Source organism: Ranitomeya imitator, chromosome 4 (genome assembly GCF_032444005.1).
Source record: "Ranitomeya imitator isolate aRanImi1 chromosome 4, aRanImi1.pri, whole genome shotgun sequence".
NCBI classification, from domain to species: Eukaryota; Metazoa; Chordata; class Amphibia; order Anura; family Dendrobatidae; genus Ranitomeya; species Ranitomeya imitator.
Window position 1 is genome coordinate 317,621,199 of NC_091285.1, and position 15,345 is coordinate 317,636,543.

Genomic DNA, 15,345 nt, shown 5'->3' on the forward strand with positions numbered 1-15,345 from the left:
AATTGGACAACAACTTTTGAGGTCCAATTTCTTCTCTTACCCTTGGAAAAATAAAAAATTGGGGGCAAAAATATAATTTTTGTGAAAAAATATGATTTTTTATTTTTACGGTTCTGCATTATAAACTTCTGTGAAGCACTTGGTGGGTCAAAGTGCTCACCACACCTCTAGATAAGTTCCTTAGGGGGTCTACTTTCCAAAATGGTGTCACTTGTGGGGGGTTTCAATGTTTAGGCACATCAGTGGCTCTCCAAACGCAACATGGCGTCCCATCTCAATTTCTGTCAATTTTGCATTGAAAAGTCAAACTGCGCTCCTTCCCTTCCGAGCTCTCCCATGCGCCCAAACAGTGGTTTACTGCCACATATGGGGTATCAGCGTACTCAGGACAAATTGGACAACAACTTTTGAGGTCCAATTTCTTCTCTTACCCTTGGAAAAATAAAAAATTGGGGGCAAAAATATAATTTTTGTGAAAAAATATGATTTTTTATTTTTACGGTTCTGCATTATAAACTTCTGTGAAGCACTTGGTGGGTCAAAGTGCTCACCACACATCCAGATAAGTTCCTTAGGGGGTCTACTTTCCAAAATGGTGTCACTTGTGGGGGGTTTCAATGTTTAGGCACATCAGTGGCTCTCCAAACGCAACATGGCGTCCCATCTCAATTCCTGTCAATTTTGCATTGAAAAGTCAAATAGCGCTCCTTCCCTTCCGAGCTCTCCCATGCGCCCAAACAGTGGTTTACTGCCACATATGGGGTATCAGCGTACTCAGGACAAATTGGACAACAACTTTTTGGGTCCAATTTCTCCTGTTACCCTTGGTAAAATAAAACAAATTGGAGCTGAAGTAAATTTTTTGTGTAAAAAAGTTAAATGTTCATTTTTATTTAAACATTCCAAAAATTCCTATTAAACACCTGAAGGGTTAATAAACTTCTTGAATGTGGTTTTGAGCACCTTGAGGGGTGCAGTTTTTAGAATGGTGTCACACTTGGGCATTTTCTATCATATAGACCCCTCAAAATGACTTCAAATGAGACGTGGTCCCTAAAAAAAAATGGTGTTGTAAAAATGAGAAATTGCTGGTCAACTTTTAACCCTTATAACTCCCTAACAAAAAAAAAAATTGGTTCCAAAATTATGCTGATGTAAAGGAGACATGTGGGAAATGTTACTTTTTAAGTATTTTGTGTGACATATCTCTGTGATTTAATTGCATAAAAATTCAAAGTTTGAAAATTGCGAAATTTTCAAAATTTTCGCCAAATTTCCGTTTTTTTCACAAATAAACGCAGGTACTATCAAAGAAATTTTACCACTATCATGAAGTACAATATGTCACGAGAAAACAGTGTCAGAATCACCAGGATCCGTTGAAGCGTTTCGGAGTTATAACCTCATAAAGGGACAGTGGTCAGAATTGTAAAAATTGGCCTGGTCATTAACGTGCAAACCACCCTTGGGGGTAAAGGGGTTAATATTCTCCAAATTGTAGTCTCTGGTAATATGTATGGAATTAGAAAGGGTATCTTCTCCTGGTAAATAACCAAGGTGCAAATTTACAACATTACCATTAGGTAGACGTTTGGCCCCATTTAACTGTAGTTTAGTCATGTGTCCTTTAGTAGTGTTATAACTCAATATATTAGGTGGTTGATGAGGAATTTTGGATTTAAGTATTGGTATTAGTAACATAGTAACATAGTTAGTAAGGCCGAAAAAAGACATTTGTCCATCCAGTTCAGCCTATATTCCATTATAATAAATACCCAGATCTACGTCCTTCTACAGAACCTAATAATTGTATGATACAATATTGTTCTGCTCCAGGAAGACATCCAGGCCTCTCTTGAACCCCTCGACTGAGTTCGCCATCACCACCTCCTCAGGCAAGCAATTCCAGATTCTCACTGCCCTAACAGTAAAGAATCCTCTTCTATGTTGGTGGAAAAACCTTCTCTCCTCCAGACGCAAAGAATGCCCCCTTGTGCCCGTCACCTTCCTTGGTATAAACAGATCCTCAGCGAGATATTTGTATTGTCCCCTTATATACTCTGAATATACTTATATATTCTGCTTATCTTATCAGATGGTTGGCGAGAAGTGTCATTCCTGAGAACCTTTCTCTGTTTTCCTTCATTTTGTGTAAACAAGATAACCTTCCCCTCTGGGACCTGCTGTATATGATGAGTCTCTGAGGATTCTCTCATTATCCTGTCAGAATGGAATTCCTTTGACAGGCTTCGCTGCTTTGCAGCACTCCCTTCCCCTTATGGCAGGAGTCTTTATTACAGATGTCCAACAGGTCTTCTTAGATCTATAAGGCTTTGATACCTTTGGGTTTTGGCAGTGATCCAATTTATGAGGTAAATGTCCAGTCACTTTTACCTCAGGGGAACGCAGGCCTCCATAAGGCTTCCCTCCGGTACCTCTCCGTCTCGGCAAAGGAAATTTTTTTGATGTGTCATCTTTTATCTTATTATTTCTCAGTCCAGGCATATTCTTACAGGTTTTAGGACCAAATATACCCAAAATAAGTAAGCTGAAGTAGCTGAAAATAGGGATTTATCAGGAGCTATGCAGAAGCAAGTCCGCTCCTGTCCCCTGCAAACCATGCCCCCCTATAGCAGATATTGTGACCATCTATACATCTATCCATCAGGCAGGTTGCTGGCAGGCTTCTTGCTTGTATGCTTCTTGCTGGCACATTGAGGAATGAAGCTACATGGCAAGTTTATATAGATTTGGGGCTATCTGGCCAATTGGCTAATAAATACTGATTTGGAGCATGCTCAGTGTAAAAAAACGGAATCCAGCAGTGGATTTCTTCATGTGATGTACCACGATGGATCCTGCTTCCATAGGCTCCCATTCTAGCCAACAACGCATGCCGCAGGATCCGTTGTGGCACGTTTTTCAGACACAGAAAAAAACATTTGATTGAACGTATTTTCCAGACGACGTGTCAACAAATTCTGACGCATCCAGTGCACGACGGATGAAACGTGTGGCAATGTGTCATGATCCGTCGCTAATACAAGTCTATGAGAAAAAAAACGCATCCTGCGGGCAAATTCGCAGGATCCATTTTTTCCACAAAACGACGCATTATGAAAATGAAGGCGGAAGTGTGAAAGAGGCCTTAGCCAAACTGCGACGCTTGGGGTGGGAAGAAGCACCATTTGATTCTTGGAGACCAAATTATTGTAGAATACTTTGCAGACTTCATATAAAGAGCCCCTAAGTGCCAGAAGAGCAGAATCCCCACTCAAGTGACCCCATTTTTTTAATTACACCCCTATAGGAATATCTCTACAGGTTAAGTGATGACTTTACTTCATGGGTGTTTTCCATAAACAAGCAGCAGTGTATGTTCTGAGTGAAAGTTTCAAATCTTACAGTGTAGTGCCCAGTATACTCTAGTGCCCTGTACATTGTACTGCCCATATATTATGCCCAGCTCATGCTTCTGAAGACATGCACCACATAAATTGAGTGGGCTATCATTGCTACAGAAATGCCAAACATCTGGATGTTAAATATGGTTTGGGTACACTATTGGGCTCAGAAAGGAGGGGAGCATTTGGATATGGGAGTGCAGAATTCACTGGATGTCTTTTGGGGGTGGGGCACCATAGCTCTTTTCCAGAGAGCCTTTGAACTACCAGTAACGAGGCAGCCCTCCCCCCCCCCCCCCCCCCCATTTACATTGACAGATGATAGACCTGACATGGGGGCTTTTTTTGTGGATTGAGTTGAAGATTTTATTGGGAACATTTCACATAATGATAACATTTGGGATCACATTTATCCAGAGCTCTACGCTGATCACTTATATCACAATTTCCATCTAATTCTCCACATGATTCATATATAATACTGATGGGTCTATTCACTATAATTAGGCAGCAGAGATACTCTGGATGCCGTCTGGCCTCTATTCAGTGGTGTACTTCTTTTCAGAAGTCCACAAAACTAAGGCAGATCGCGCTTTTAGGCACATTTAGAAAAACGGACACCAATGGATCATAGGCCAGACAGCGTCTACAGTACCTCCATGTGCCTCATTATAGGGAACCTTCCATCAGGGGTTCGTCTGAATCACGTATTTCAGAGATTTACATTACTCAGCACTCAGCGTAGAGTGCAGGATAAATGAGAGCTGAGCCATACAGCGATCTTTGGGAGGCGGAATGAACAAATTTACAGCAGGTGAAAAATTGTTATAATTTATTTTTTACGCCATTTCTTGCATTGTATAAGTGATTAGATGGATTTAATCTTCAAGTCGGTGCAATTATGGCAATAAAAGATTAATTTTTTTTTTTATGTTTGGCTACTGTCACAAACTAAAAGATGCTTTTTTGGCAAAATACATTTTTTTCAGTATAATTACAGTGATACCACATTTATTTTTTTTAATGTTTTGATGGTTTTACACAATAAAAACTTTTACAGAAAAAAAGAATTGTTTTTGAATTGTTTTATTCTGAGAGCTATAACTTTTTTATTTTTACACTGATCGAGCTTTATGGCAGCTTGTTATTTAAGAGAGACAAGATGCCATTTTCAGAGATACTATTTTTATTTACATTTGACTATTGATTGCGTTCTTTTCCACTTTTTTGGCGGTATGATGAAAAAGCATAGTGTTTTTGCTACTATGTTTTTGTGGTGTTTACTGAAGCGATTAAACAGTGTGCCAGTCTAATGCTACCGTCACACTAGCAGTATTTGGACAGTATTTTACATCAGTATTTGTAAGCCAAAACCAGGAGTGGGTGATAAATACAGAAGTTGTGCATATGTTTCTATTCTACTTTTCCTCTATTTGTTCCACTCCTGGTTTTGGCTTACAAATACTGATGTAAAATACTGACCAAATACTGCTAGTGTGACAGCAGCCTAATGGGTCAGGTTGTTCTGGAAACAGCAATGCCAAATATGTGTTTTTTTGGCATGAATGTACCTATTTATTGTTTTTTATTTTCTTCACCTTTTTGTTTATTTTATGATTTAAAAAAAATACCTCTGTGCGTAAGATATTCACCTAACGATCCTCTGCAGGTAAGATGTTCACCTAGCAATCCTCTGCAGGTAGGATGTTCCCTTAGCCATTCTCTGCAGGTAAGATGTTCACCTAGCGATCCTCTGCAGGTAAGATATTCACCTAATGATCCTCTGCAGGTAAGATGTTCACCTAGCCATTCTCTGCAGGTACGATGTTCACCTAGCGATCCTCTGCAGGTAGGATATTCACCTAACGATCCTCTGCAGGTAAGATGTTCACCTAACCATCCTGTGCGGGAAAGATATTCACCTAGCCATCCTCTAAAGGTAAGATATTCCCCTAGCATTCCTCTGCGGGTAAGATATTCACCTAGAAATCCTCTAGTGGTAAGATATTAACCTAGCCATCCTCTAGAGGTAAGATATTCCCCAAGCCATCCTCTAGAGGTAAGATATTCCCCTAGTGATCCTCTGCGGGTAAGATATTCACCTAGCCATCCTCTAGAGGTAAGATATTCACCTAGCCATCCTCTGCAGGTAAGATATTCGACTAGCCATCCTCTGCGGGTAAGATATTTGCCTAGCCATCCTCTTCAGGTAAGATATTCGCCTAGCCATTCTCTGCAGGTAAGATATTCGCCTAGCCATTCTCTGCAGGTAAGATGTTCCCTTAGCGATCCTCTGCAGGTAAGATGTTCACCTAGTCATTCTCTGCAGGTAAGATGTTCACCTAGCGATCCTTTGCAGGTAAGATGTTCACCTATCAATCCTCTGCAGTGAAGAAGTTCCCTTAGTGATCCTCTGCAGGTAAGATGTTCACCTAGTCAGTCTCTGCAGGTAAGATATTCACCTAGCGATCCTCTGCAGGTAAGATGTTCACATAGCGATCCTCTGCAGGTAAGATATTCACCTAACGATCCTCTGCAGGTAAGATATTCACCTAGCCATCCTCTAGTGGTAAGATATTCACCTAGCCATCCTCTAGAGGTAAGATATTCACCTAGCCATCCTCTAGTGGTAAGATATTCACCTAGCCATCCTCTAGTGGTAAGATATTCACCTAGCCATCCTCTAGAGGTAAAATATTCACCTAGCCATGCTCTGCAGGTACTGTAAGATATTCACCTAGCCATCCTCTGCGGGTAAGATATTTGCCTAGCCATCTTCTTCAGGTAAGATATTCGCCTAGCCATCCTTTTCAGGTAAGATATTTGCCTAGCCATTCTCTGCAGGTAAGATGTTCACCTAGCGATCCTCTGCAGGTAAGATGTTCCCTTAGCGATCCTCTGCAGGTAAGATGTTCACCTAGTTATTCTCTGCAGGTAAGATGTTCACCTAGCGATCCTCTGCAGGTAAGATGTTCACCTAGCCATCCTGTGTGGGAAAGATATTCACCTAGCCATCCTCTAAAGGTGAGATATTCCCCTAGCGATCCTCTGCGGGTAAGATATTCACCTAGCCATCCTCTAGTGGTAAGATATTCCCCTAGCCATCCTCTAGAGGTAAGATATTCCCCTAGCGATCCTCTGCAGGTAAGATATTCGCCTAGCCATCCTCTGCAGGTAAGATATTCACCTAGCCATCCTCTAGAGGTAAGATATTCACCTAGCCATCCTCTGCAGGTAAGATATTCGACTAGCCATCCTCTGCGGGTAAGATAATTGCCTAGCCATCCTCTTCAGGTAAGATATTCGCCTAGCCATTCTCTGCAGGTAAGATGTTCACCTATCAATCCTCTGCAGGGAAGAAGTTCCCTTAGTGATCCTCTGCAGGTAAGATGTTCACCTAGTCAGTCTCTGCAGGTAAGATGTTCACCTAGCGATCCTCTGCAGGTAAGATGTTCACATAGCGATCCTCTGCAGGTAAGATATTCACCTAACGATCCTCTGCAGGTAAGATATTCACCTAGCGATCCTCTGCAGGTAAGATATTCACCTAACGATCCTCTGCAGGTAAGATATTCACCTAGCCATCCTCTAGTGGTAAGATATTCACCTAGCCATCCTCTAGAGGTAAAATATTCACCTAGCCATGCTCTGCAGGTACTGTAAGATATGCACCTAGCCATCCTCTGCGGGTAAGATATTTGCCTAGCCATCTTCTTCAGGTAAGATATTCGCCTAGCCATCCTTTTCAGGTAAGATATTTGCCTAGCTATTCTCTGCAAGTAAGATGTTCACCTAGCGATCCTCTGCAGGTAAGATGTTCCCTTAGCGATCCTCTGCAGGTAAGATGTTCACCTAGTCATTCTCTGCAGGTAAGATGTTCACCTAGCGATCCTCTGCAGGTAAGATGTTCACCTAGCCATCCTGTGTGGGAAAGATATTCACCTAGCCATCCTCTAAAGGTGAGATATTCCCCTAGCGATCCTCTGCGGGTAAGATATTCACCTAGCCATCCTCTAGTGGTAAGATATTCCCCTAGCCATCCTCTAGAGGTAAGATATTCCCCTAGCGATCCTCTGCAGGTAAGATATTCGCCTAGCCATCCTCTGCGGGTAAGATATTTGCCTAGCCATCCTCTTCAGGTAAGATATTCGCCTAGCCATCCTCTGCAGGTAAGATATTCTCCTAGCCATTCTCTGCAGGTAAGATGTTCACGTAGTGATCCTCTGCAGGTAAGATGTTGTTCACCTATCAATCCTCTGCAAGTAAGATATTCCCTTAGCGATCCTCTGCAGGTAAGATGTTCACCTAGCGATCCTCTGCAGGTAAGATGTTCACCTAGCGATCCTCTGCAGGTAAGATGTTCACCTAGCCATCCTCTGCGGGTAAAATATTCACCTATCGATCCTCTGCGGGTAAGATATTCACCTAGCAATCCTCTGCAGGTAAGATGTTCACCTAGCAATCCTCTAGAGGTAAGATTTCACCTAGCCATCCTCTAGAGGTAAGATTTCACCTAGCCATCCTCTGCAGGTAAGATATTCACCTAGCCATCCTCTTCAGGTAAGATATTCACCTAGCCATCCTTTTCAGGTAAGATATTCACCTAGCCATCCTCTGCAGGTAAGATATTCGCCTAGCCATTCTCTGCAGGTAAGATGTTCACCTAGTGATCCTCTGCAGGTAAGATGTTCACCTAGCCATCCTCTGCAGGTAAGATGTTCGCCTAGCCATTCTCTTCAGGTAAGATATTCGCCTAGCCATCCTCTGCAGGTAAGACATTCGCCTAGCCATCCTCTCAGAGGCGTAGCTAGAGCTTTTGCCGCCCGGGGCTGTTCCCGAGTTTGGCGCCCCCCCCCCCCCCCCCGGCTCAATACACACAAAGGTTACCAAAAATGGTTTTCCTGTTTTGTAGAACTTAAACTGGGCCTAATGGTGTCACCCCCACATGCCACACCTGTGACTTAATACCACCACATCATGACCAGGCCACATAGTGACCGAATAATACTACATACAAGGGACAAATACCACAACACCATTTCCAGACCACATATTACCACCACATAGTGACTGAATACTACAATACTGATCAGTAATAAAAAAAAACCACAATACTATCACCATAAGTGCCAGTATTCACAGGAGATCTGTACTTAGTATGCAGTGTCTGTGTAGAGGTAATACAGAGATCACTGGTGACATTATACACAGGAGCTCTGTATATAGTATACAGTGTATAGTGTCAGTGTATAGGTAACACTGACTCACCAGTGACGTCTCTAGGTGAAGTCCTTCATCTTTCATCCAGCACAGACCGCCATCATTCCTTCCAGCCAGGACTCGTTTCTGCAGGAAATAACACAGTTATCTCGAGCTCCGCTTGCAGAACACATTACTTAATTTTTCACAACTTCTACATTACATCACATGAAGAAAAAAAGGTGATATAGTGTCACTCTACACAGTAACAGGACCGCCCCCCCATTTAAAACAGTATACTCAAAAAATAAAATAAATACATCACTGCAGTAATAATATCCCTTAATTATCCCCTATGGTAACACTATTCCCCACCCTGGCCCCGTTTATCTCATTCCTGGCTCCAGCCATATGTTCTCGCATCCTGCCCTCATGAGTATCCATTCTACCCCATATGATCTCCCCATCCTGCCCCACCAGCCTCCATCGTATCCATCCTGCCCCATGATCCAATCCTGCCCCGTGTCTCCAATCATGCCTTCCTTCCTACGCCACTGCATCCTCTGCAGGTAAGATATTCGCCTAGCCATTCTCTGCAGGTAAGATGTTCACCTAGTGATCCTCTGCAGGTAAGATGTTCCCTTAGCGATCCTCTGCAGGTAAGATGTTCACCTAGCCATTCTCTGCAGGTTAGATGTTCACCTAGCGATCCTCTGCAGGTAAGATGCTCACCTAGCGATCATCTCCAGGTAAGATATTCACCTAGCCATCCTTCAGAGGTAAGAAATTCCCCTAGCGATCCGCTGCGGGTAAGATATTCACCTACTATTGGAGAACACGGCACTCAATAGATATGGGGATTGGAGGTGCTCAAGTAGGGTGTCCACCCCGTAGAATATAGATGAATAAAACTTGGCACTCAACGTGAGAAGAAAAGCTTCTTATTTTATTGATGCATCCAGACAAACAAAACTGCTAAACGTTTTCGGTCTACACTGGACCTTCGTCAGAGTGTTTCTTTGACAATGACTGGATGTGGAAGCTAAATAGTATCGATGAGCATCAGAGAGGAGAGAAATACTGCGGCAAGTGTCTGCTGAAGGATCGGAGTACACTGATATGTGGAGGGAGCGCCACGGTTAGGAGCAGAGCCTAGAGGGGATAACGGCGCTGTAGGTCTGGATCCAAGGAGAGCAATGTGGCCAGCAGCCAGGAGAGACTAGATGCATCAATAAAATAAGAAGCTTTTCTTCTCACGTTGAGTGCCAAGTTTTATTCATCTAAGATATTCACCTAGCCATCCTCTACAGGTAAGATATTCGCCTAGTGATCCTCTGCAGATAAGATATTCGACTAGACATCCTCTGCGGGTAAGATATTCACCTATTGATCCTCTGCGGGTAAGATATTCACCTATTGATCCTCTGCGGGTAAGATATTAACCTAGCAATCCTCTGCGGGTAAGATATTAACCTAGTGATCCTCGGCGGGTAAGATATTCCCCTAGTGATCCTCTGCAGGTAAGATATTCACCTAGCCATCCTCTGCAGGTAAGATATTCACCTACCAATCTTCTGCAGGTAAGATATTCACCTAGCAATCCTCTGCAGGTAAGATATTCACCTAGTGATCCTCTGCGGGTAAGATATTCACCTAGCCATCCTCTGCAGGTAAGATATTCACCTAGTCATCCTCTGCAGGTAAGATATTCACCTAGCCATCCTCTGCAGGTAAGATATTCACCTAGTGATCCTCTGCGGGTAAGATATTCACCTAGCCATCCTCTGCAGGTAAGATATTCACCTAGTCATCCTCTGCAGGTAAGATATTCACCTAGTCATCCTCTGCAGGTAAGATATTCACCTAGCGATCCTCTGCGGGTAAGATATTCACCTAGTGATCCTCTGCGGGTAAGATATTCACCTAGCCATCCTCTGCAGGTAAGATATTCACCTAGCCATCCTCTACAGGTAAGATATTCGCCTAGCCATCCTCTGCAGATAAGATATTCGACTAGACATCCTCTGCGGGTAAGATATTCACCTATTGATCCTCTGCGGGTAAGATATTCACCTAGCGATCCTCTGCGGGTAAGATATTAACCTAGCAATCCTCTGCGGGTAAGATATTAACCTAGTGATCCTCGGCGGGTAAGATATTCCCCTAGTGATCCTCTGCAGGTAAGATATTCACCTAGCCATCCTCTGCAGGTAAGATATTCACCTACCAATCCTCTGCAGGTAAGATATTCACCTAGCAATCCTCTGCAGGTAAGATATTCACCTAGTGATCCTCTGCGGGTAAGATATTCACCTAGCCATCCTCTGCAGGTAAGATATTCACCTAGTCATCCTCTGCAGGTAAGATATTCACCTAGCCATCCTCTGCAGGTAAGATATTCACCTAGTGATCCTCTGCGGGTAAGATATTCACCTAGCCATCCTCTGCAGGTAAGATATTCACCTAGTCATCCTCTGCAGGTAAGATATTCACCTAGTCATCCTCTGCAGGTAAGATATTCACCTAGCGATCCTCTGCGGGTAAGATATTCACCTAGTGATCCTCTGCGGGTAAGATATTCACCTAGCCATCCTCTGCAGGTAAGATATTCACCTAGTCATCCTCTGCAGGTAAGATATTCACCTAGCGATCCTCTGCAGGTAAGATATTCACCTAGTGATCCTCTGCAGGTAAGATATTCACCTAGCCATCCTCTGCAGGTAAGATATTCACCTAGCGATCCTCTGTGGGTAAGATGTTCACCTAGCGATCTTCTACAGGTAAGGCTACTTTCACACTAGCGTCGGTACAGGGCCGTCGCCATGTGTCAGCCCAACGTACCGACGCAAACTGTGGAAAAAAAGATCAATGGGGGCAGCGGATGCAGTTTTACAACACATCCGCTGCCCCATTGTAAGGTCCGGGGAGGAGGGGGCAGACTCGACGCACAAAAAAACGTTACATGTAACGTTTTTTTGTGCCGACTGTCCACCAAAACACGACGCATCTGTCGCACGACGGATGCAACGTGTGGCAATGCGTCGCTAATGCAAGTCAATGGAGAAAGAACGCATCCTGCGGGCACATTTGCAGGATGCGTTTTTTTTCTAAAAAATGACGCATTGCAACATACAGCAAACAACGCAAGTGTATTAGTAGCCTAAGATGTTCACCTAGCGATCCTCTGCAGGTAAGATGTTCAACTAGAAATTCTCTGCGGGTAATATTCACCTAGCGATCCTCTGCGGGTAAGGCCTCTTTCACACTTCCGCTCTTTTGAATCCGTCACAATGCGTCGGCGTGACGTATCGACGGATGCGTCAAAAATAGTGAAAAACGAATACAACGCATCCAGTATTTCGACGGATCTGCTAGACAGTTCCGTCGAGAAACTGGATCCGTTGCATCCGTTTTGTCCATTTTTACCATCCGTTTCATCCGTTGTTTTGACGGATCCATTTTCCATTCCTAAAAATGGGAGTCTCCCAAATGTGATTGGCTACTGGAAAATAGGGAAACCAATATATTGACTGGCTGGCTGTCTTCAGGCTGGCAGGAGTCTTGCTGGCACATTTGGGGGTGACGCCCCAGGCCAGCTTTATATAGATTTGGGGCCTGTCTGGCCAATTGGCTACAAATTCCTGATTCTGAGCATGGTCAGTGTAAAAAAATGGATTCCAGCGCTGGATTCCGTCATACGACGTGTCACGACGCAGACAAAAAACGTTACATTGAACGTTTTTTCCAGACGATGGTCCGCTAAAACACGACGGATCCGTCGCACGACGGATGCGACGTGTGGCCATCCGTCGCGATCCATCGCTAATACAAGTCTATGGGAAAAACGGATCCTGCGGACACATTTGCAGGATACGTTTTTTTCCCCAAAACGACGCATTGCAACGGATCTGAAAAGACGGAAGTGTGAAAGAGGCCAAAGGCTACTTTCACACTAGCATCGGCGTCGGCCCGTTGCAGTGCATCGGGCCGACGTACCGACGCATGCTGTGACAACGCAGCACAACGGGGCAGCGGATGCATTATTACAACGCATCCGCTGCCCCATTGTGAGTTGCGGGGAGGAGGGGGCGGAGTTCCGGCCGCGCATGCGCGGTCGGAAATGGCGGACACGGCGCACAAAAAAACGTTACATGTAACTTTTTTTGTTCCGACGGTCCGCCACAACACGACGCAACAGTCGCACGACGGTTGCGACGTGTGGCAATGCGTTGCTAATGTTAGTCTATGGGGAAAAAACGCATTCTGCAGCCAACTTTGCAGGATGTGTTTTTTTCACCAAAACGACGCATTGCGACGTGCGACGTACGACGCTAGTGTGAAAGTAGCCTAAGATATTCACCTAGCCATCCTCTGCGGGTAGGATAGTCACCTAGCAATCCTAAGCCCAGAGACCGATGGGCAGGGACAGGTGGGTAAGATTGCTGGGTAAGTATGCTGTATTTTTTATTTTTCACCACGCTTCGCTTGACTGCGTTTTAACAGACCACAGGTGTGGACAATCCCTTTAAGCTAGAATTACTTATACTACTTGTGTTGCGGTCTTTGAGGGAGAGAACAGAAGTGGCTCCGCGTGCAGCGGTAAGAGGACTCCTTCCTGCAGGCGCCGCCTCAGCTCTGCTGTGTGATGCCACCTGGCTCCTCATGTAGCGCCGTCATCTGACTTCGTGCGCCATCTAGCGGTGAGATGGCGGGATTTCCCGTGTCTTCGGCGATCTGTCAGAATGGGTGCTCCTGAGGGGGACGTTATCTATCCTGTGGCATCCAGCAGCACTGCACACTGCGCCTGACTCCCGGATTTGTCTCCTCGGGTCGATATTCTTCGTCTATTGGACTTTTTGCAACTTCAGTGCAACTCTTCGGTGAAGCAGAGCCGTTTCGTCTATGTTGTTCCACGCTGCTGTGCGCCATATAGCGATAATGTCGCATCCTTCAGTCTTGCTGCTGCACGGACGCTGCGGAATGCCGGCGTTCCGCTCCCGCTAGCCGCATGTCCGCACACACACCTGTCCGGCGGGGACCGCACATGTCTGGGCTCCGGCGGTAGGGGGAGGGCTTCCCGTGCTGCTGAGATGGACTGCCGCCCGGTGTGAGCAGAGACGTGCCGGCCCCGGAGAGCTGGGAGCGCGGTGCACGCTCCGGGATTGTGCCGACTTGTTGCTGCCGGCGGTCGGGCTGTGGTGACTGGTGAGTCCCGTCCAGGTACGAGCTGGAGCCGGTCCATCACAGACCACGCGTGCGGCACCTGGGCACGACATGGTAGCAGCTGCCTCCCAGGCTTCCAGGCTGGCCATGGCACCCAGCGTGGGCTCTGCAGAAGTCAGCCATGCCACTGCATGTATGTGTGTTGTGTGCCAGTCCCTGGCAGAGGCTGCATACCTGTGCCCTCCTGTGCCCCTTCCACATGGTAGCCAGCCCTGGGCATAGACTGAACGCCGCAGCTGAGACACATGTGGATGGAGATTGCTGCACTGTCTGGTATCGCACCCTATAAGAAGAACTCCTCCTAAACAGAGAGCCTACTGTACCATCCGAAACCTAAGCCTACACCACCACCATGGCAGCTGGGGTGGCAGCATGGCTACCCTTCGCCCGGGCAGCGGCCATCGGCTGGATGCCGGTAGCTTCAGGCCGTATGCCACCTCCACCTCGAGGAGAAAAACGAAGGTCTCAGGACTCCTTAATTGTATTAAACGTCAGCGGTACCCGCTTCCAGACATGGAGGAACACGCTAGAGCGCTACCCGGATACTCTCCTCGGCAGCACGGAGAAAGACTTCTTCTTTAATCAGGATACAGGAGAATATTTCTTTGATAGGGACCCGGACATTTTCCGCAACATTCTCAACTTTTACCGCACAGGTAAACTTCACTACCCGCGCCATGAGTGTATTGCGGCATACGATGAAGAACTGGCATTTTTTGGAATCATCCCGGAGATTGTCGGGGACTGCTGTTACGAGGAATATAAGGATCGGAGAAGGGAGAATGCTGAGAGATTATTGGACGATGCTGAATCCGATAGCACAATGGAGGGTCCCCTGCCCCCCATGTCGGCAAGGCAGAAGATGTGGCGAGCGTTCGAGAACCCACACACCAGTACGCTCGCTTTAGTATTCTACTATGTAACTGGTTTTTTCATTGCAGTGTCCGTCATCGCCAATGTGGTGGAGACTGTGCCGTGTGGTACAATGCCGGGATCCGTGCGGGAGTTACCGTGTGGTGAGCGTTACGTGGTGGCCTTTTTCTGTCTGGATACAGCGTGTGTCATGATTTTCACTGTGGAGTACTTGCTGCGGTTGGTGGCTGCGCCCAGTCGATACCGGTTTGTACGAAGTGTCATGAGCATCATTGATGTGGTGGCCATCATGCCCTATTACATAGGTCTGGTCATGACAAACAACGAAGACGTGAGTGGTGCTTTTGTAACACTGAGGGTGTTCCGGGTATTTCGGATCTTTAAGTTTTCCCGCCACTCGCAAGGCCTGCGGATCTTGGGTTATACTCTTAAGAGCTGTGCCTCGGAATTGGGCTTTCTGCTATTCTCCCTTACTATGGCCATCATCATCTTTGCCACCGTAATGTTTTATGCGGAGAAGGGCTCCCTAAACAGCAAATTCACTAGTATACCCGCGGCGTTTTGGTACACCATTGTGACCATGACAACACTAGGGTAAGTTTTACGTTGTGTGCTAAATACTTAACATTTCTGTTTCTTGTTGACT

General features: G+C 45.5%; 1 protein-coding gene across 2 annotated transcripts in view; it reads left to right on the forward strand.

The window, feature by feature from the left end:
* Positions 1-13,334: 13,334 nt before the first annotated feature.
* Positions 13,335-15,345, forward strand: part of KCND2 (potassium voltage-gated channel subfamily D member 2) — a 757,023-nt gene continuing 755,012 nt past the window's right edge. The window contains exon 1 of one of the 2 annotated variants that reach the window (XM_069764865.1): positions 13,335-15,293. In XM_069764865.1, coding sequence (XP_069620966.1) covers positions 14,179-15,293 — 1,115 coding nt within the window. In that variant the 5' untranslated portion in view covers positions 13,335-14,178. The remainder of the gene's footprint in view (positions 15,294-15,345) is intronic. The other variant, XM_069764866.1, reaches the window with a different exon arrangement.